We start from the raw sequence: 20,899 nt of genomic DNA, 5'->3' as shown, positions 1-20,899 counted from the left end.
TACCTATCATAAGGTAGCGTGAAGAATTTGTTAACAACAAATAACATTAACCTTCATCAATTTAAATTAGAAATACCTCAATGCTTTTCACCCAAAAAAAAGAAAAACCTCAATACAGCACGGAATCAAACTATTGTAATGGATTATGTCTGAGATTGGGGTTTCCCCAGTTCTCAGATCATCCTTAAGCAGTTTTGTCACTATTCTGGGGGACAAAAAGCCACTAGTTGCTGCATATTCCAGACTTAACATTGGCATATATCCATTTGGTAGCAAAGGAATCCTTGCTATTTTCCTTCTGATTTCCTGATCGCTGTATTTTCATGGCTGCCTCTTTCTCTTTACCGTATATGTTTACAATTTATATGGCAGTGTGCTGTTGGTCACCTTCATAGTTAAATGGAAGGGGCACTGACTTGAATGCCCGATACTTCCCTACATTGTTTAAGTGCTCGTTCTCCAACCTGTTTACATATAACTGACGTGTATTAAATACAAATACCAAGTGGTGTTTTTCAATTGTTTTTTCAACCAGAACCACGAGGTGATAAGGATTCGCTTGATTCCCCCCCCCCCCCACAAAAAAAAAGAAAGAAAAGAAGAAGAAGACATGATTAGTTTCTTTTGGTTTATTCGCTAAGTAACACGTAAATAACAAGTGGGGATAAAAACCAGATAGTCCCGCTGTTAATTTATGCAGTTAAAGACAGGTGAAAGATATTGCTATCTGATTGCTATGTGATTTCTACTCTATTTATTTCCCATGAGAATACGAGACCTTTCCATTCTGACAATTACCACCGGCCATAATCATGTTGCTGAATGATAAGTTTATTCACTAGTTACGAAGCAATACCTGAAGAAATTCCAAATGCCACGGCGAATGATCTCCAAGCAAGCCACCAGAGCAGTCAAGGCTTTTCTATGCAGGAAAGGGGCGTGTGTAACCCCTAAAACTGATTGCATCCAAGCAAGTCGCAGCAAAACATTCAACACCTGGTGGGTGTTTTGTTCATAAACAATTAAACACCAAGCAAGTTAATTAGCTTGCAAACAACCCAGATAATGAAGAAGGCGGATCCCTAAAGTAACTTACCATAGCGGCGAAGTATACACTTTTGTTAGAAACCGAGAGTTTATTTCTCAACCACGGGTTTCTTGAATCTCGTCGCAGCAAACCCCAATCTATTACAATGTCCCAGTATGTGTTCATAATCGTAGCAACGCCTGAAGAAGCTGCAGCCAAAATTTTCCACGTCGCTACTTCGTTCAATGTCAACTCATTACCAGTCCTTGTGGCTATGGCAAATATTGTTGACATGTACTTAAGCCCGTTAAGCCCGTGCATTGCATTTCTCTCCTCAACCACATCGTCGAAGGCACTATAACGACATGGTTCTTGTTAGGGTTACCAAAATCACCCAGCCCGTGTTTAAAGTGCAGGGTAGCTAAGAGGATACAAGTTGAACTCAGATTTGCCTGTCTGTCATTTGCAGACCTGGAGGAAACGGATCCAGAATGGAATAATAGCTACAATGAAGTAAAATGTTTCATATACTTTATTTTCGAGGCACTTGTTTTTTCTCGTCCTGAAGTTTCCAGACACATAGTAACAAACATAAAATTCCAAACTTCTGAAGGCCTGCACCTGAACTCAGAAAGAGAGAATAGTTGGCTCAATATGAATGAAGGAAAGTAGGAAAACTTATTAGTGGTTTCTCATTTCTGCATGTTCTATTACAGTGACTCAGTGAGTGTGAGATGTAAGCATAAGCAGCAGTATGTGTGAAATATTGAACCTGGCTGGTAAGCTGGTCTGCCAACATATTATCTGCGAGGGTAACCTACAAACAATGAAGAAATCATGGGATATCTTATCATTTCTGAAGATTTTAACATAAGCAGAGTATGTATCTTTTTATACTTCGAATTATTTCTTCTCCTTTACCTTGTAAAGCGGAGCGCAGATGCAATGAAACATACAATGGATAACAAAGAAGCGGCTGGATTTATATATGATGTTGAAGGGGCAAAATGTGATGATAATCAAAACCTGTGATGGAAATTCAATAGAATAAGTTGACAGCAGTAAAATAAATGGCACAGTATATAGAATTGATCGCTTGTGTTTGGGTAAACTTTAACTCTTGTTGCTTTGGCATAGACCGCAAACGATCAATTGTATAGCCAATGACAAAATAACAAGATTGGGAATAAGATGTCTTCCAGAAACTTACAAGAAGAAGACCTAGAGGAACTAATTCTGTAAATACTGCGAAACTTTGTGTTCTTGTGTCCATCCCCACATCCAGGTTTGTGAGTACTGCAGCCCATGTGAGCACTGCAAGGCCCGAACTAAGAAGAAGAACTTCTCTGTAACTCAACTCTGTCCCTTGTTTGAAGCCAAATATGAACGAGTAGTTGATTTTGAAACGACGCCAGAAGTATATATTTGCAGAGTACATGAGCATATGCAAGATTATGAATCCAAATAAACTGCAGATACATGAAGTTCTCAGTAATATTTTTTGAGATTGCAGAAAACATGTATGGTCAAGGCAAAGGCACAATGGTGTGAAATCACGCAATAAATTTCACAAAAAATACATCCAACTTACCTGTAAAGAGGGAATATGTTTTCCATATAATCATTTTGCCCCTCTATATTTAAATTGCTTAAAATGTCTCTCGCTTGAATAATTATGATTAGGGCCACCATGAGAGCAATTGAACAACCAGTAAGTAGCCCTGATAAATAAAAAAGTAAGGATGCTACCGTGAGAAAGTAAACTGAAGATTCACCATTTTTTTATGAAGAAACAACTAGGGGAAACTCAAATAGTACTTTTATGACCATGTCAAGTTGTCTGACAGATTGACAGACAGGGAAGTGTAGGATCCGAAGTACCAGGACATTGAAGTTATGGCGAGCATAATGAAGGAAGGCTTATATTCATCATATGATTCAGAAAAAAGAAATTGTAATTTCCGTTTTCACCAATATTATGACACTATAGAATAACAATTAAATAAATAATCAGTTATTTGGAGCTCAGATATTACCCAAGAAAAATATAATTCTGTGTCGCTCTCTTTTAGCCGTAGGTCTCAATATTTTCATTCCTTTTCTGTGATTCCCATTTGAAAAATGCTTTATGAAGGCAGCTTCCACCCTTTCCATGAGCCTATTAACCTGTACACGACATGATGAGGCAGGCACCATTTCATTTAAGTCTTGGGGTACAACTTGAATAACCAATAGAAGATAAGTGCGGGATTTATATAGAACCTCCTCAGAGCTGCCAACAAAAGAATTGTCTACCATTTTTAAGTACTCCGTTGATGCATTCCTTGAACAGATCTGCAGTATTACAAGTCAATGTACAGGGAAGCCAAAACACTGCAGTCGAAGACTGTCTTTCATATAAAATAGGAGGATAAGGATACCTTGTCATACTTCTTCATGATCTTTGAAAATGCCAACAGGTTCAAGAAGCTGCGTGGAAATAGAGTGCGTCTTCAGTAACTTGTAAAAAAAAAAAAAAAAACCATTTGAAAAGGGTAGGAGGAAACCATATCACCTATAGAATTTTAGAAGCCGAAGCTTATTATAAAACTCCTTGAAGGCCTTGCTTAGCTGTTCCTCTGCCTTCCTTAGCTCTTGTTTGCTGAATGACAATTCAGTTGTCGAACAGGGGAGGAGCCCTTTTACTGTTGATACTGGAGTTTCAGGTTCAACAAGGTTGATTTTGACATGATCCAGGATCCTCAATGAAGGTGGTATAAAGCCCTGAATCCTTAACTTAGAAGTAGCTTGTTCTGCATGATTTCCGCTTTCATCTTCTGCTTGCCTTTCACTGCTCATCTCAATTTCTTGAATCACATTCAAGTGGGGATGGAACTTACCTTCAAAATGTTCATATGCTCAATTGGATTTCAAATTAAAATCTTTCTCAAAAGAAAACCGATTCTAATGACGCGTGAGTGACCTCATTACGATATTATTCAGCTACTGTACTTGAGAAAGAAATACGAAAATAACAAATCTAATCTTACTAGGACTTTCATCATTCACGTGATGTTCCATGGTACTCGAAGTTGAGGGACCACTACTGTCAAGATTTCTGAAACCTCCCACTTCATCCACCTTCACCCTAAGAGCAATAAGGGCATTCATTTGGTTATTAAACTCCTCTGCCTCTTCCATGACTTGCTTCACCTTCATACTGTAGAAGTTATGGACCCTGTTGAACTCAGCATCTAGCTTCCCGAAAAACAAAGCCTCTAGTTCTCCAATTCCTCAGCAGACTTGAGGAACATTGTCTGATACAACCTTTCTGACCCTTCTTTCTCCTCTTCACGAACAAGCATAACCTCATCGTCATTGCTATTCGTCGTCAAACCTCTTTGTCGACCTGTAAGCCCACTAAAGGCTCTGTACAGAGTTAACTTTCTCTTCAGAGACCCCTTTGGGGTGGATGCCATTGCCGCCGATGGTGCATTTCGCTTCCTGATCCGTAATATGTCCTTGAGAATTCCTTTGAGATAGCTGTAATTCATGTATGCTTCGTGCCATTCTGGCACCATTTGTGAAGCAAATTCTTTCCCAAACTTCATCTCTTCTGCAAAAATTTGTGCACATAGACTTCAATAGCTCATTTGTGAGCCACAATGAGGATAGAAATTGAAAGATTCAATTCACCGGGTTTCGTCTATTTAGTTTAAGAATCACAACAAAAGTGATCCTTTCACCCTCAAGAGATTTTTCCTCACTAGAGTCAGTCTTCTGCTGTAAATCTTTGTGTTAATGTGGTGACCAGAACCAGGATGGCCTTCGAAAACTTTGTTAATTTCTGAAATAAATGAAGCAAGAAACAAAGTTGGCTAATTTTCTGTGTCTATGGGAAATTCTTATTAGGAATGGAGGGACCACCTGCGCGCTGGGCCCCGTCTGCAAATTGCAGTGGAACCTGCTAGTTGATAGTTTTTTTGTTTTTGGGGGGGGACTGAGGCTTGCTAGCTGGTAGTTAAAAGTCGGAGCCATGTTCATTGATAATGCAATAAATTGTGTTCTGGTTGTGAATTACATTGGCATTAATTGGGATCTTACCTGCTTTTCCGAGATGGTTCGTACAATGCCCATTCACCTAAATCTCTTGCAATGACGAACGATTATGATATAGTGGTACTTTCATATATTAGCCATACGGATTCGTAGATATTTTCTTTTCCTTCGTTTGGTTTCATCAGTTTGAACTGTCCTGATCAGTTTGTTTCAAGCACCATCTCATTCTTTTCTTTTCACGCGTTGAAGAGGTATATGTAAATCCACCATGATTCTATCACTCCAGATTCAAGCAGTGTGTGCAGCTTTCAATTTTTACTTTTTTTGGGTCACGCAGCTTCAAAACTCAAATGAACAAAATCATTGGATGATTTAGAAATAAATTATAGGACGAATTATGTATTATAGGTAAAAAGGGATGCAACCCTCCCTTTAGATCAGGTGATAGAAATTATGTGGAATTTCATGCAAATTCCTGGCGGAGAAGACCAGAAGTGTAGAACCATGACTTAGAAACATGAAAAGTCGAAGGACGAAGGACGAAATCCACTCCATAATTTTAGGGCATCAATCCCAGATTTGTGGATTGTTGCTCCTTTCTCTCTCCCTCTCTCAGAAATTGCAAGGGTGGTGAGAGTTTTCTTCCCTCGCCAAGCGGACGAGCTTTCTTTCACGGTATCTCCTCCCCGGCTCTGACTGTGGGAGGAGATGACCGTTTTCTGTGTTATCCTTAGTTTCTTTGTATGTCTTTTTAGGCTTTTATCGGTGGTGTGTCTGGTTTTAGCGGCTATTTTAAGATCTGAGGGCTTCATTGACGGCAGACCTCTCATGGCGACTTCGTTTTGTATTTTTGGGGGCTGGGATTTGATGACTACGGTCCTACACATTGATGGCTTCATCTTTCAGAGGATCATTGTGGTTTGTTCGTGGATGCGAATTCGAAGGGCACGTCTTTGTTCCGTCAATTTTGTTCGCTCAGCAACTGTCGGCGAGAACACCTTCTCATTTTCTATTTTTCTGGTGGCTGTGGGTGCTTTTACTCCTATGATGTTTTCTCATGGAGGTTGTTCAACCAGTTGGGTTGGTTTTGCCAAAAGGGAGGGATGGCGAACCACCCCTTTAATGGTGGTGAAATTATGTAATTTTGCTTCTAGAATGGTCGATGGTGACTGAAGTTAGTAACATGGTGGACGGGCCCTCTCTTCTTTGTTAGGGTTAGGTTTTGTCTAGGGCTTGTTTGGTTTCCCTGTTTTTTGGGCTGTCTTATTGGGTGGGTTTTGTATTTATCTTTGTTGTTCTTTAATGAAGTTACCTTTTATCTGGTAAAAAAAAAACAATCCCAGATTTGTCTTTTAGTCACCATAGATCCAAATTTGAATAAATCCCATGATCAATTTAATTTCCCCCGTCCTCGACGCTGCTCCAGAATTAAAGCTTTTAATCTAAATTTTTCAAAGTAGTTTTTTCTTCCTATTGAAGCGACATTTCATCAAATAGATATTATCACGTTTACATCATCGATACTGATTGGATATTTGAGATGAGCATGGGAATAAAAATAATTCTAATACTGTATCTTATATTATTTCCGGTTCTAAATATAAAAACTAGTTGACTAATTTAAGTAAATTAAAAAAATAAATTAAGTTAATTATTTATAATAAATAGGTGTTTTTTTTTCTAAAATATCTTTGTTAATCAAATTTGTTGGCTAGAACTATCATTATTAAAATGACTATCTTGAAAAAAATGGATAAATATAAGAAATAAAGTGAATTGAGATTTTATATGTAGGACCAAAATAAAAGTCAAACGAGGTCTTAGATTAAGAACAGGAGATAGTACTTAATATAAAAATTAGTTTGACTTTTAATTTGATCCTAAATATAAGATTTTAATTTACTTTATCTTTTATATTTATTTATATTTTTCAAAGTAATCCTTATACTCTTGTAATAATTGCACATATTAAAGGATTCTATCTAATGGTAGTTATAGTTATTATACATAATTAGTAAGGATATTCTAGAGAATACAACACTTATTTATTACAAATAACCAACTTAACAAATTTTCTTAATCTACTCAAATTAGTTAACTAATTTTTATATTAAGGATTAGAGGTAGTACTATTCTATCCTAAATATGAGATTCATTTTGTAGTATAAATTACATTCCAAAATAAATTTTATATTTAAAATCGGAGCAGTATTTATACCTTTTTTTTTTTTTGGTCAAAGGAATAGTATTTAGCTTAACTGAGGAAAGATAATTGTACAAACGATTGCATTGTTTTTCCTTTTTAATCTCAACGAGCATTTTTCACCGGCGGATCTCACCCCCGATTGACATGGCAAATTCTGATTGGTTCCAGAGACAGATCACTCTGAAACCGGTATCAGATTAACAAAACTGAGCCCTGTCGTTCTTCTTCCCATTCCTCCGCTTCGCGTTCGCTGTTGCTCTTGTCCGGTGCCGTTTTGATGTCCATCGTGACATCGTCCCTCACCGCATCGCTCTGCAAAACCTAAGAACTCCTCCTCTCAGATCTCAATTTGTACGAATAGACAATTCATTAACGAAATGTTGGGGGTAAATCTCCTTATTGTTCTCACCCTGGCATTTATGTGTTGCTTCGGTCATGCGATGAGATTTGAGCTCCGTTCGGGTCATACCAAATGCATTGCGGAAGACATCAAGAACAATGCAATGACCGTTGGCAAGTACTTTGTCGTTAACCCAAGCGAGGGGTCTCTTCTTCCTGATTCCCACAAGATCACTGTCAGGGTAAGCCAAATTCGTCTGGATGTGTATGCATTAATTCCTTTTATGTTCTTGTTCGGCCCTCTCTTCCGGTTATGAATCGGTCATTGGGCTGATTAAACTGGGATATGCTTTTAGGAAAGGCAAGAAGTTTATTGGAAACAATATGGAAACAAAATCAGTTCATTCTCAAATGGTTCAGCGTTTTACTTCTTGACAGGTTTCTTGTATTATTCATTATTAATTTTTCATGGTTGATTTAGCTATAATATGGTTGCCAGGTGAATTCACCTCACGGGAACAGTTACCACTATGGGAATCAAGTGGATTCAGGTAATTTTGCATTTACTGCTGCTGAGTCTGGTGACTACACTGCTTGCTTCTGGGCACCTGATCACAAGCCCCCAGTAACTGTGACCATTGAACTTGATTGGAGAACTGGCGTTGCTGCCAAGGACTGGACAAAGGTTGCTAAAAAAGGACAAATTGAAGTAAGCAGCATCCCTGGGTTCGCATTTATATGAGTATAACTCGTATCATTTTAGCGTTTTGAGCTATCACAAATTCATGAAGTAGTTATCTGAATTACTGAATCCTCGGTGTTGCAATGCTCGTGTTTTGAACTAGTGGGGTAGGCCGTGTGTGTGTGTGTATAATTTCCTTCAAAGTGTTAGCTCTTTAGGAATCTGAATGTTAGTTTCGCTTGCATGCTAGAGAAATTATGGAATCGACAAAATGGAGCCAAAATTTAATATCACGCAATTAAAAATGTTCCACACACACACTACATGTATTTTTGGTGTTTGCATCCAGAAGATGTCGAACTCCATGATAATGAATTTTTCTTTGTTCATTCCAATCTGTCCTTGCAAGTCTGTGTTATGCCTACAATTGGTAGTGAATCCTAGGTTGTTGGCTGATTCTAAGATATAAAAAGAGTGATAGTGTGTGTGTATATATATGTATATATATTCTCAAACTCATGTAAGTTATAGGATATTGTTCATTGAAAATCTATTTATTTTGATACTTAGTGGTTGCTAACGCAAGTTTTCTTCTCATCTGCTAGGCAATGGAATTTGAGTTAAGGAAGTTGTATGAAACAGTTACGTCCATCCACGATGAGATGTTTTATCTTCGTGAAAGGTATAATAGTCATAAACCCTCCCTGGTTGGTTATGTCCTGATAGGTGTCTTTGGTGATCTTTTGATAGAAAAAGTAATCGCTAGTTTCCATTCAAGGTGGAAATATGTGGAATATATTGTTAATCGGTCGGAACAAGAATAAAATCTCCTGTTGATAGAACTCCGTCTGTATGTGGAGATTATCCTATTAGTTCATGCATGATTGCATCAATTATTGCTATTCTCTGTCTGGTTTTGTTAAACGCGATTCTCTATCAAATCAATTTAAAGAGTGGCCTAAACTCACCATGTAAAACTATTATTTGAGGATTCATATGTTTCTCTTCTTGAAAGAGAGGTAGGGATGATCTTTTACTAGATGGCCTTGGTGTGAAATCTGAATACTTGCAGCAAACTGACTAGCAGGAATGTATCTAATGCGAATCATCTTTTTTTCTTTTCTCCCCAAGACGAAACAAAATGTGACCCTGCAGCTTACTTCTATAATCATTTATTAGTTTAGAGTGCATTTGAAATTTGCTGTTGGTTATCGTACCAACATTCTTCACTCTTGTGTACCAAGTTCTTGGATTAATTCCATTCCTTGAATGTTAAACTTCGAAAGTCATTATAACCATCAAGTCGAGGAGGGAAATAAGGTACTCTTTTGTATGCGGCTGACGACAGGCTTCAAATTTTATTTGAGTTTTTGAAGGTAAAATGTTTGTGTCCAAATGATAATCTATCCTATGTGGGTATGAGTTTTATTTTATGGTGAAGCAGAGGGGCTAAGGCTCAACAGAAGAAACAAGCAAAACAGAAGGGAAGCTAAATCGACACCACTTTTCTGTTTTTCCTTTGGTGTATAAGATTTTTATTGATGGTTGAAAAAGCTTAATGACGCTATATAACTGATTCATTTTATGGGATAAGGCTTCTTATTATTGTTGTATTAGATTTTTATTCATTCTCATGGCAGATGTATCACTTGATTTAGTAACACCACATCCATTTGAATGATACAGGGAGGAAGAGATGCAAGACCTCAACAAAGCAACTAACGCCAAGATGTTTACCTTCAGTTTCCTTTCGATTCTGGTTTGCTTGTCTGTGGCTGGCATGCAATTATGGCATTTGAAGTCGTTCTTTGAGAGGAAGAAGCTCCTATGAGTTCCTCCGCACGGTTTTTGTTCTCGAAGTTTCATCGGTTTTGATTCTCAGTTAAGTGGTTGTCCAGATGTATGTATCCACCGGATGTATGATATAGTTTCATAATCATATGATTTTGTGATCTGATCATTAGAATTCTATGCCTGTTATTTTAATTACAGTAGTGTCATACAAAACTAAAACTGTAGATGTAATAACTTTTCCCAGTCTCGTTATTTGATACGAATTTCGATTCGGTCTGTGTACCGGTTTCATGATTTTTCTGATTCCCGTAATGGATAAAAGTGCATCATAATCTTTTGCCCCAACTGAAACATATTACGCAATTAACAAAAAGTAGACGGTTATAGACAGGGTTGCTAAAGAGATGAGTTTTTTTTTTTTTTGGTCCAAAAAGAGATGAGTTTACTTGTGGTCAAAATAGAATATCTCTTCACAAATCCTCTAAAGATTAAGCTAAAACGTTTTTTTAATTTATAATTAAAATATGACATTCTTTCTTGTATACTGTATCGGAAGATAAATAGAGAAAGAAATAAACAATTACACAAATCCAAATCTGGAGATCATTAAATATTTAAATATATTTCCTCAAAACCAGTTGGCGTCTTGGACGCGCGCGAAACAGTCTCACCAACAAGAAAGAAGGAAGAGCACGGGTTCCTTCACAAGGAAGCGCTTCTTCAGTACTATGTTTGAAACTTTGAATTAACAATTCATGGTTCGCTTGCCGCCACCACAGCAATGGCAAGCTACCACCAATGTTGCAGCAACTCTAGCGGGCTTGGCGGAGTCCTGTGCTTCCATGGCAGACCTCAAACGTATCCATGCCTACGCTCTCCGTGCACATCTCCATCAACACGCCATCGTCCTCGGCAAGATGTTTCGCTTTGCTGCTGTATCACCCGGGGGCGATTTATTTTATGCTCATCGCCTCTTCTCTCAGATCCACCAACCAACCGCTTTCTTCTACAACATTCTCATACGGGGCTACTCCAAGAGCTCATCGCCTTCACATTCCATTCGATTATTCAACCAAATGAGACAAAACTGCGTAGCTCCTGATGAATACACCTTTAATTTCCTACTCAAGTCGCGGTCAAGAATGAAATTAACTGACCCGCCTTTAGTTTTGGCTGCCGACGAGATACACGGTGCTGTGTTGAAGTTTGGGTTTTCTTCCCACTTGTTCGTTGATAACGCGCTGATTCATTTGTACGCTGTAAGGGGAATGCCGCTCTTAGCGCGTCGTGTCTTCGAGGAAACTGTGGGCGTCGATGTTGTTTCGTGGGCAGGATTGCTCGTTGCTTACGTGAGAGCTGGCGAGTTGGACGTGGCACAACGGGTGTTTGATGAAATGCCCGAGAGGGATGTAGTTTCGTGGACCGTTATGATATCTGGATATTCCCAAGCAAAGCGTTCAAGAGAAGCATTGGATTTATTTTGGAAAATGACACACGCAGGAGTGGGGCCTGATGAGGTTACTATGGTGAGTGTGATATCTGCCTGCACAAATTTGGGTGATGTAGAAACGGGACGAATGATTCACCAATACATATATGAGAATGGGTTTGGTTGGATGGTCTCGCTCTGCAACGCACTAATATATATGTATGCAAAATGCGGATGTATGGAGCAAGCTTGGCTAGTGTTCAACAATATGAATCGGAAGAGCTTAATTACGTGGAACACAATGGTAACAGCAAGCGCAAACCATGGAAATGCTGAAGATGCTTTAAAGTTATTTGAATGGATGAGAATTTCTGGTGTCATGCCGGACAGTGTCACATTTCTGGCCCTTCTGGTTGCATACACCCATAAGGGGTTAGTTGATGAAGGTATAAGAATATTTGAGAGCATGCAAAGGGACTATAGAATTGAAGCCAGAATTGAGCACTATGGATGCGTGGTAGATATGTTGGGGCGTGCAGGGAGGCTAGAAGAGGCATATAATTTACTCACAAGCATGCCAATTCCAAGCAACGACGTCATATGGGGTGCACTACTTGGTGCCTGCAGGATCTATGGTGATGTAGATATGGGGGAGAAGGTTATAAAGAAGTTGTTGGAACTGAAACCAGATGAAGGAGGATACTACATTCTGCTCAGAGATATATACAATGCTGCAGGTCGGACTGTGGAAGCCCATGGAATGAGGGAAGCCATGTTCGCAAGTGGAGCTAGAAAAACTCCTGGCTGTAGTTGGGTGGAAGCCACAAGTCTACAAGCGCCTTCCCCGGTTAGTTGTTTTTAGCATAACGGCACTTGTTTTGCTCGGTCAAGCTCCCTCTCATTGGTATTTCCTTCATGAATCTAAGAAAGCCTTCATTTTCACTTAGTCGAAGGAAAACTTATGAGATTAAGTTTCTCGTACGTAGCAGACTAGCAGTTCAAATTTATTATGTGAAATGCCGAATTATAGAGATCAGATTATTACATCTACTCATATTCAATGCTCACAATCTGCTGAAGTGGCAATGCATACAAAACACACCCACACAACCAGAGTTGAAGTTGTAAATACGCCCCATCATTCAAATAAAATATAAAATCCATAACACGTACTATTTTTTTTTCTTTCCAAATTGTAAAAGTATAATTCATTTTTAAGATTCCACATCCCATATGCATAGAAACCTACCTAATTTCAAAGCATGGAGAATCAACTACAGCCATGTTTGGTATCAGGAATAGCAGAGAAAAAAGACCAGAAAATATAAGCTTAATGAATTGTTATACTCGAGGGAGAACCCTAGAACCCTTTAACTAAGAGGAAGTATAAACGACATCAAACATCTGCTTTGAGGCTTTATGAAATCATAAATTCAATAGTCAAACTCTTGAAGAATAATGAGCGAGAAAAAGTCTCGGTTATTTCTTAGACAGTCGGTGAGAGCAATTTGCCAATGTGTGCATTGGATGTCAATTTTCCCCTCGTGGAAATTTAAACGACTTTTTTAGGCATTTTGATCGTTGCAAAGTACTCTATACATTTATTATTCTTATTCCATCAATTTTTTATGTCATTTCAAAAATAAATTGAGTCTCTATCCTATTCTCAATTTTTTCCTTTAAAAATGTTTTTTTTTCAAGAAATATTTTCATTTTATCAACTCTAAAAATCAACCCATATAATTAGGATTTATTTAGAACTTCAAAGACAAACAACGCCAACACTTCAGTGTATGCTGATAGTTTGTTTTCATTCAAGAGCAGACTTCACAGACCACAATAGCAGCAACACACATAAAGGCAAACAAGCCCAAACCGTTCACTTAGAAATGCACACAGGACAAGGCAACACCACAAGACTCCATATTGACAGTCTGACCCATAGCAAGGCAAACATGGCCCAGCTGTTTATTTAGTAGGTAATTCTGGAATGATTTTCATACTCAAGCCAAATCTTCAATCTCCTGCATTTTGATCACTCATCATCGTAACTCTTGTGGTGATGATGCTTGTGGCGATGGTGCTTCCTCTCACCATCATCATCATCGCCGCTATCATCTCCCTGCCAAGAAAGGAAAAGATTTAAAACCAATGTTAAACTGGATTGCCTCATATAGCCTACATCAATTCGTAAAGACAAATTAAAGGGAAGCGGGGATGCATTTCATACAAACTCTGTATACTGTGCCGCAATAACTTCCAACCCAAACTATGTCTCTGTACTACCAGCACCCACAAAGGAGTCCAGAGAGGGAAATTTCTTGTTCGACATCAATTAGATAAATAGACCGGCTTATGTAGGAAAATCACAGTTCCTACATACTCCGAAGAATCTATACTTGAATGCATATATGCCATAGTACTGCCCGTTAAATCTTCCTACATGCAGACATTCTCTTGATAATAACTGGTTCTTTAAAAAGTACGTGGGCGTTGGGATTAGGGTATTGAGTTTAGGATGTGAGGAAATGCTATGCTAGTTCATAACTTATGCAAGAGAACATCAAGACAAGGCAACCATCAATATATTGTTCATCCGAAAGCATTGATGAAATGACAATTATTGCCATAGAGGTGGGGAAAATGTTCGCTCAAAAAACAGCGCAAAGAGCAAGGAATATGATCGTGTCACACATAGTCCCACACCGGTGGAGATGATACATTACTAGATTAGACCCAAAAGAACCAAGGAACAATCCAGACTCAAGTCACAGGAAAGCAAACAAAACAACTAGCTAGGCATCCTACATGTTCTATAATCATATATTACATCTATTCTTGAATCTACTTGTGCCAAAATAAAAATAACAAAAAGATATTTTTTTGTTCCCCCTGACTTCTACACTCGATATTTCATGTCTTAGTTTAAAGAAGAAAAAAGAAAAAAGGATGATCAACTACACCAACCAGCAAACACATATCACTCAGCCTTAAGTCATATTGCTATCTTCATTTTCGACTTATGTTGAAATTCGGACCCCAGGCACAGAATCAAAACCAAAAACATAGTAAAATACGTCACGAGTGTCTGATAATTTATGTATCATGGATGTTAGGCCTAATGGCTTAGCAACAGATGCAGAGCCTGAAAAGTTAGCAGCAGTAGAGTTTGAACCGCTGAGATAAAAGCCAATCAATTTCTGGCTAGCGAATGCCAAGTAAGCTATCTGCTCATAAGCTTAGAGCCTATAAATTTGCTACCAGCATGATACGAGTTATCAAGCATGAGGAGTAAAAGTGCCAAACAATTTGATAATCCAAAGTTGCTTTTGCCAAGGGTCTTAAATTGGCAGAGACTAAGACCCCAAGTAGCAAAGAATGTTTTTAGTCTTACAAACTTGTTAACAAAGCTAGTTTGAACAGCTTCATAACATTACGGAATACGATCCCAAGGACCTAAACAACGGGTTCAAACTTACACTGAGCCACATCAACGACTTAACAGAACCAGAAATCACAAGGTCGCTAATTAGTAGTAAGTTTAATTAAGCAATGGAGTACTTACATATTTCTTACGTCCATAGCCCTCTTCGCTGTAGCCATACTTACGAGGCTTATCATCATCATCACGCCTCTCATAACTAGGTCCTCTGTACTCCTCCTCTGAGCGCCCATAGCCATGTTCTCCCCCTTCCTGGCTCTCATAAGTTGGCCTTCCATAACTTGGTCTCCTTGGCGGCTCGTCCTCATACGCAGGCCTCTCAGTTCTTCCCCCGTAACCATATCCTCCGCCCTCTTCCTCCCCGGAGCTGGGCTTGCGACCATAACCGGATCCATATTCAGATTCGCCTGTCTCATGCTCAGTTCTTCGTACATAAGCGGATCCATATTCTGAGGTGGGTGCCTCATATTCCGGCTTCCGACCGTACCCAGCTCCGTATTCCGAACTCGGCGCCTCGTATTCCGGCTTCCGACCGTACCCAGCTCCGTATTCCGAACTCGGCGCCTCGTATTCCGAGGGAGGTGCCTCGTACTCCGGCCTCCGACCATACCCAGATCCGTACTCTGAGGGGGCTGCTTCCGGCTTCCGGCCATGTCCAGATCCATATTCCTGAGGGGGAGCCTCATACTCCGGCCTCCGACCATATCCAGATCCATATTCCGAGGGAGGTGCCTCATACTCCGGCTTCCGCCCATAGCCTGATCCATAATCTGAACTAGGTTGATCGTATTCATTCTTCCGACCGTACCCAGATCCGTACGCTGATCCACCGTAGTCTGGCCTATTCACATCAGAATCCAAGCCATAAGCAGGCTCAGGCCTCCCCCCGTATTGGCCTCCAGGTTCTGCGCCGGGATTGAACGCTGGTGCAGGCCTGGGCTTGGGACGATCATAGCTGCTGTACTCAGTATTCAAGGCCTCTTCATTATAAGCAGATGGTTCAGCATATGAGGTATACTGGGGACGATCATAGTCGAATTCATCAGAGGTCGAAGATGTGATCGGGTAGCAAGTCTCATCAGACGGAGGAATGGGGCGACCATAGGTGAGAGTAATGTCGTATCCCCCACCGTATGGCGTTGGATCATACTCATCGAAATCGTCGACGTCGTCATCACCCCTGGAATAGTACGGCATTGTGAGAAGCTGACTGCTTTCACTCCTAAAGCTGAATCTCTGATCTCAGTGTAGCCATTGCCCGAATGATCCGCAGTGACTTTATAGCAGCCTGGGAAAAGGTAGACGACACTTCATCTAGGCGAGTAGACGAGAACACGTGGATTCTATGTTCTCCCCGTTTCCCGCGGGAACACTTAAACGACGGAGTCGTTTACATGGGGAACCCGTTTGCTTTCTCTGTGGACCCGATATTATATCCAACTGGCTAAGGTCGACCCCATGCAGCATTATTATGGTATGGGCCCTACATTATTGGATTCATGAGGCGGTCCAATCTTTTATTGCCAAGATTAGACTTATTGCCAAGATTAGACTTGTATCCCCCAAAAAAAAAACCTGTAGGGAAAAAATACATAAGAATTAAAATAATTTAAAATTGAAAGAGAAAAAAAAATAAAAATACTTTACAATTGAAAGATAGCATATTTGGTGCGCAAAATTCAAAAGATGAAACTAAGACAAATGATGGAAGATAGTGATATAACTAGATTTGAGGAAATAACAAAGTCAATTAAAAATTTTCAACACTTTTATTTTTAAAAACTTGAACTAATTCAAATTTTTTTACATATTAAATAAATATTATTTTTATGATTTACAAAAGCAAAATATCTTGAAAAATAGTATTTAGATAGCATGGAATAGAATTGTATAAAGTAGTTTTTTTTTTTTTTCACCATGAATTGTATAAGTGGTTAAACTACTGAAAACGTGACATGCTTAAATTTATAATCTCATGATATATTCTTCACTTTTTTTTTAGTTGCTGGTGTTACTTTTACATCCTAGTTTTTGAACTTTCCTCTTCCTGTGGGTCCCACATTCATTTTTATTTATTATAAAATAAGGAAAAATTAAAAGTTAAAAAAATAAAAAATGTCGGGCACTTAAAAGTTAAAACGGACCAGATTTACAATATAGAGAAGATTTTGGCGTTTTCCAGATATTTGGCATGTCCAAAATCGAACTGGAAGCGGCCAAGTGGAGCAGATTCGGAAATGGCTGTGCGGTCGCATATTAACATTGCCCTTCTGCGCGGCAATGCATTTAATTACACCGTGAGATAACAATAAGCAATTCCTACTTAACAGTTACCACTATCAGATTTTCGGGTTCGAGATTCTGTGTCCGCGTAACTTTCTTTGGATGATTCTTTATTTGCGTTATCTCTTCGCTGTTGATCCCAGTTGCCGCTATACAGATCAAGCTCTCTCTCCTTACTCTACACTCGGAAACACTGAGAAGATCTACCAGATTTCCTAAGAATTCAGAACTACAATGGCAGCTCGTGTAATCACGGTTTCACAGACCGGAAGAGGAGACTATCGGACGGTGCAGGAAGCAATTGATGCCATCCCACTGGGAAACAACCGTCGGACGGTGATTCGAGTGTCTCCGGGAATCTACAAGCAGCCAGTGTACGTACCCAAGACTAAGAATTTCATCACCCTTGCTGGTCTGTGCCCAGAGGATACTGTGCTTACGTGGAATAATACCGCCACCAGAATCGAACACCACCAGGTGGGCGAACATGGATCTTGTTCAGCTCATATGAATTTTTGAGTATTTTGATTTTTTAAGAGTAGGAATTGTCCGTTTTGGCGGTGATTTTTCCTGCAGGCTGCTCGGGTAATAGGCACTGGTACTTTTGGCTGTGGTAGTACCATTGTGGAAGGAGAGGATTTTATTGCCGAGAACATCACGTTCGAGAATTCCTCCCCTCAGGTAATGCGTGTAAAATATTAGTTTTCTGCGAGATTCGTTGGCATCACTGGCAATTTGTGCCTATCTAGGATAAACTAGCTATCGTTGATGTGACAAATATGCATATATGATATGTAAATAAAACTGTTTATTGTTACAATCCCGTGTTAGCTTAAATAAACAATTTATGATATAAATTCTGAAAAATTGTCGGCCAAGGTGTTGTTCACGCATAAACTTAAAAATATTTATGATTTGCAATCGTCAGCAAGATATACAATTTAGAATCTAGTTGCCTTTTTATACCCATGAGGTTGGAAGTCGTCTCCTTACCAACAAGTGTAAACTTTGTTTTACGGGAAGCTATTGCTCTGAAGTTTCGCAATTTTGAGGTTTTGAATCTGCTCAAGAATCAAGGTAGAAACTTATTAGCTTTCCTTTTGTCACTATTCAAAGATGCTGCTGCAAATTTTTTGGATGATCATGTTGGTATTTGCATCCAAATTTTGAATAGCGTCTCCTGAAGTGATTGGCAGATGGAAATTAGTTACAAGCTTATACTTTTCTTCCCTTTTTTCTTCTCTTTTTGGCAGGGTTCAGGGCAAGCAGTGGCAATCAGAGTGACAGCAGATCGATGTGCCTTTTATAACTGCAGGTTCCTGGGATGGCAGGTATGTCCTTGTCTCAATGTGTTAGTCTAATAGTTTAGAGGCTTCTTGAAATATTTTATGTAGAGATGTAGACTTGCAGAACTGGTTGATTTAATGTTCTTTTTGGTATATTTATTAAGTATTTCTTTGTTGCGGGAGGTTTTATATTAAATTATAACTGTCATGTTGTTAAACTTTTACCTTAGAGTTGTGCTTTAAATCTACTTAGGACCATGGTTGTCACTTATCAGACAATATGCTCTTATGTGCTATATGTGAGTGGGTTCTCTTTCATGTGAGGATAATCTAGAGGAGGTACCAAGGAGATAAATTGCTGACATGATTATGATGCAGGACACTCTGTACTTACACTATGGGAAACAGTACTTGAAAGATTGTTATATTGAAGGAAGCGTGGACTTCATTTTTGGCAATAGCACTGCTCTTTTGGAACATTGCCATATTCACTGCAAGTCTGAAGGCTTCATTACTGCACAGAGCAGAAAATCTTCTCATGAAACAACGGGTTATGTATTCCTAAGGTGTGTAACTGACCATTGTCTATATCTTCCCACCTATTCACACGCTTTAGTCATTAGAAGTACTTAATATGTCCAAGCAAGAAAAGATCCGTTTCTGAAATATTTGGTACACCATGATGTAATTTAGTACTCCCTCAGTCCCTTTTTATAAGCAACATTAGAGCTCATCACGTAGATCAAAATGTTAGTTAAAATTAGTTAAAGACAATAAATATGTAGAAATTAGAAGTTCTTTCTCTAAGATACCCTTATTTATGAGGGGGAGAGTATAAGAGAGAGAATAAGTAAATTGTTATAATAAAGAGAATTATGGAAAAGAGAGCATGTGTGATAGAGAGATGATGGTTCGGAAAATGAGATAATAAATATATTGACTATTAAAATAAGTAATTAATGAGGGCAAAATAGGAAATTCGCTACAAAAATTTAAGATAACTTGCAAATGTTGCTTATATTTAGGGACAACAGGGAGATAGTAGTTGTTGCTTATAAAATAGGACGTAGGGAGTACATGATAAGGGAATGGAAGTATTTACTACGTGTGAGGCAATATTGCTCCTAGAAAAGGTTTATTGCAATTGTGTTGCTAACATGTTGTTATTGGGGAATAATTCCTAAATTTTTTGAAACAGCCACTGATAGTATTAATGTCCAAATTAATTTGTACATGATTAGGAATGAGAGAATCTTCATATTTGGAAAAGTGATCTTTGCATACACTGACTTTGGCCATTGTTGGCTGCTGCCACTGCAGATGTGTCATAACGGGTAATGGAAATAATTCATACGCATATCTTGGACGACCATGGGGACCTTTTGGAAGAGTGATCTTTGCATACACTTATATGGATCGATGTATAAGGCCTCATGGCTGGAATAATTGGGATAAAATTGAGAATGAGAGAACGGCTTGCTTTTATGAATACAGGTGGGTGTATCATGTCTAGCTTCATTTTGTACTGTTTGATGCCTACCAGCATCTTATGGAATCAGTCTATGTGTTACTGATATATGGCCCAAGTATTTAATCAATGTAAATATAGATCTAAGTGGAACCAACGCAGATGTAACTGTTCAATATGTTCAAATGACTTGAATACGTTAAAGTTGTCTAGGATTTGACTTCCTTTCATTTAATGCACTTACCTGCTTGACCCACGACACTTGGGAAATGCCTTGTTTGAACTACATATGTGATCGAAATACTTGTAACCTGTCTTAACATGAAAAATTGCTGTCTGTTATCAAAACTGCAGGTGTTATGGACATGGTTGCTGCCCATCCAATCGAGTAGCATGGGCTAGAGAATTGATAGATGAAGAGGCAGAGCAGTTCCTTTCACATCGTTTCATTGACCCAGATGCTAATAGACCTTGGCTTGCCCAAAGAATGGCCTTGAGGATTCCATATTCTGCTTAGAAATTAAAATTATAGATGGGACTATAGTAGGAAGTTCATATCAGTTCATTACATGTGCGCTTAAAATTCCCACCGTTTGTGGAATTTATATGCCAATTATTATGTATGATGCTGTGGCCACTGAAGATTAATAAAATTATTGAATGATGATGCTCTTTCCATGGAGATATTTCTACTGGTTATTATTTTCAGCGAACGAGTTTCTGGTTGTCATATTATTGAAACCTGGGGAAGTTGGTTAGCTGCAGATTTTGAACTTCTTGAACGGGATGACATTTTGCTGCATGCTATTCTCGAAGCAAAGTTTAAGCTAAGAAGGTATAATAATCTATAACGAACCAAGCAGGATGCCTCTGAAAATTAGGTTTTGGAGAACTATCAGATTGTA

The 20,899-nt window shown here is 38.8% G+C and overlaps 5 protein-coding genes across 7 annotated transcripts; 3 read left to right on the top strand and 2 right to left on the bottom strand.

Moving 5' to 3' along the window:
- Positions 1-26: 26 nt before the first annotated feature.
- Positions 27-4,667, bottom strand: LOC114736802 (phosphate transporter PHO1 homolog 3). The gene is given in 15 exon segments (XM_028924674.1): positions 27-464; positions 857-996; positions 1,097-1,369; positions 1,371-1,382; positions 1,499-1,648; positions 1,800-1,844; positions 1,949-2,053; positions 2,238-2,496; positions 2,619-2,748; positions 3,064-3,193; positions 3,290-3,361; positions 3,448-3,496; positions 3,582-3,906; positions 4,057-4,296; positions 4,299-4,667. Coding segments are annotated over 15 exon segments (2,352 nt in total). The 5' UTR covers positions 4,618-4,667; the 3' UTR covers positions 27-361.
- On the top strand, positions 1,098-20,644 carry LOC114736811 (pectinesterase 31). Of its 2 annotated transcripts, XM_028924688.1 has the most exons (8): positions 1,098-1,108; positions 8,456-8,459; positions 17,398-17,717; positions 17,817-17,921; positions 18,494-18,571; positions 18,905-19,092; positions 19,847-20,020; positions 20,349-20,644. In XM_028924688.1, exons 3-8 carry the CDS (start codon positions 17,475-17,477, stop codon positions 20,509-20,511), a joined length of 951 nt encoding a protein of 316 aa, XP_028780521.1. In that variant the 5' UTR covers positions 1,098-1,108; positions 8,456-8,459; positions 17,398-17,474; the 3' UTR covers positions 20,512-20,644. The 2 variants fall into 2 exon arrangements, with proteins under 2 accessions (XP_028780521.1, XP_028780520.1); XM_028924687.1 differs by lacking the exons at positions 1,098-1,108; positions 8,456-8,459 and having other exon boundaries at positions 17,185-17,717.
- LOC114736813 (transmembrane emp24 domain-containing protein p24delta9-like) lies at positions 7,484-10,382 on the top strand. The gene is made up of 4 exons (XM_028924690.1): positions 7,484-7,852; positions 8,110-8,319; positions 8,898-8,974; positions 9,979-10,382. Exons 1-4 carry the CDS (start codon positions 7,649-7,651, stop codon positions 10,121-10,123), a joined length of 636 nt encoding a protein of 211 aa, XP_028780523.1. The 5' UTR covers positions 7,484-7,648; the 3' UTR covers positions 10,124-10,382.
- On the top strand, positions 10,588-12,559 carry LOC114736807 (pentatricopeptide repeat-containing protein At5g06540-like). The gene has a single exon (XM_028924682.1). The coding sequence runs from the start codon at positions 10,842-10,844 to the stop codon at positions 12,375-12,377; it is 1,536 nt and encodes a 511-aa protein (XP_028780515.1). The 5' UTR covers positions 10,588-10,841; the 3' UTR covers positions 12,378-12,559.
- Positions 13,240-16,258, bottom strand: LOC114736808 (uncharacterized protein At5g39570-like). 2 transcript variants are annotated; one of them, XM_028924684.1, is made up of 3 exons: positions 15,668-16,258; positions 15,081-15,499; positions 13,240-13,637 (listed from the first exon to the last, which is right to left on the bottom strand). In XM_028924684.1, exons 1-3 carry the CDS (start codon positions 16,152-16,154, stop codon positions 13,551-13,553), a joined length of 993 nt encoding a protein of 330 aa, XP_028780517.1. In that variant the 5' UTR covers positions 16,155-16,258; the 3' UTR covers positions 13,240-13,550. The 2 variants fall into 2 exon arrangements, with proteins under 2 accessions (XP_028780517.1, XP_028780516.1); XM_028924683.1 differs by having other exon boundaries at positions 15,081-16,252.
- Positions 20,645-20,899: the final 255 nt, after the last annotated feature.

The sequence above is a fragment of the Neltuma alba genome, unplaced genomic scaffold (assembly GCF_004799145.2).
Source record: "Neltuma alba isolate B1F8T4 unplaced genomic scaffold, ASM479914v2 tig00013372_pilon, whole genome shotgun sequence".
Classification (NCBI taxonomy): Eukaryota; Viridiplantae; Streptophyta; class Magnoliopsida; order Fabales; family Fabaceae; genus Neltuma; species Neltuma alba.
This window is presented reverse-complemented; position numbering and strand designations above follow the sequence as displayed.

What these genes read in the sequence shown, in the direction of transcription:
- LOC114736813 (XM_028924690.1), top strand. Translation starts at nt 7,649, where the DNA reads ATGTTGGGGGTAAATCTCCTTATTGTTCTCACCCTGGCATTTATGTGT. An exon ending in CCCACAAGATCACTGTCAGG is followed by an intron (nt 7,853 to 8,109) that starts GTAAGCCAAATT and finishes TATGGTTGCCAG; the next exon opens with GTGAATTCACCTCACGGGAA. An exon ending in ATGTTTTATCTTCGTGAAAG is followed by an intron (nt 8,975 to 9,978) that starts GTATAATAGTCA and finishes TGAATGATACAG; the next exon opens with GGAGGAAGAGATGCAAGACC.
- LOC114736807 (XM_028924682.1), top strand. Translation starts at nt 10,842, where the DNA reads ATGGTTCGCTTGCCGCCACCACAGCAATGGCAAGCTACCACCAATGTT.
- LOC114736808 (XM_028924683.1), bottom strand. Translation starts at nt 16,154, where the DNA reads ATGCCGTACTATTCCAGGGGTGATGACGACGTCGACGATTTCGATGAG. An exon ending in GCTATGGACGTAAGAAATAT is followed by an intron (nt 13,638 to 15,080) that starts GTAAGTACTCCA and finishes CTTTCTTGGCAG; the next exon opens with GGAGATGATAGCGGCGATGA.
- LOC114736811 (XM_028924688.1), top strand. Translation starts at nt 17,475, where the DNA reads ATGGCAGCTCGTGTAATCACGGTTTCACAGACCGGAAGAGGAGACTAT. An exon ending in TCGAGAATTCCTCCCCTCAG is followed by an intron (nt 17,922 to 18,493) that starts GTAATGCGTGTA and finishes TCTTTTTGGCAG; the next exon opens with GGTTCAGGGCAAGCAGTGGC. An exon ending in GCAGGTTCCTGGGATGGCAG is followed by an intron (nt 18,572 to 18,904) that starts GTATGTCCTTGT and finishes ATTATGATGCAG; the next exon opens with GACACTCTGTACTTACACTA.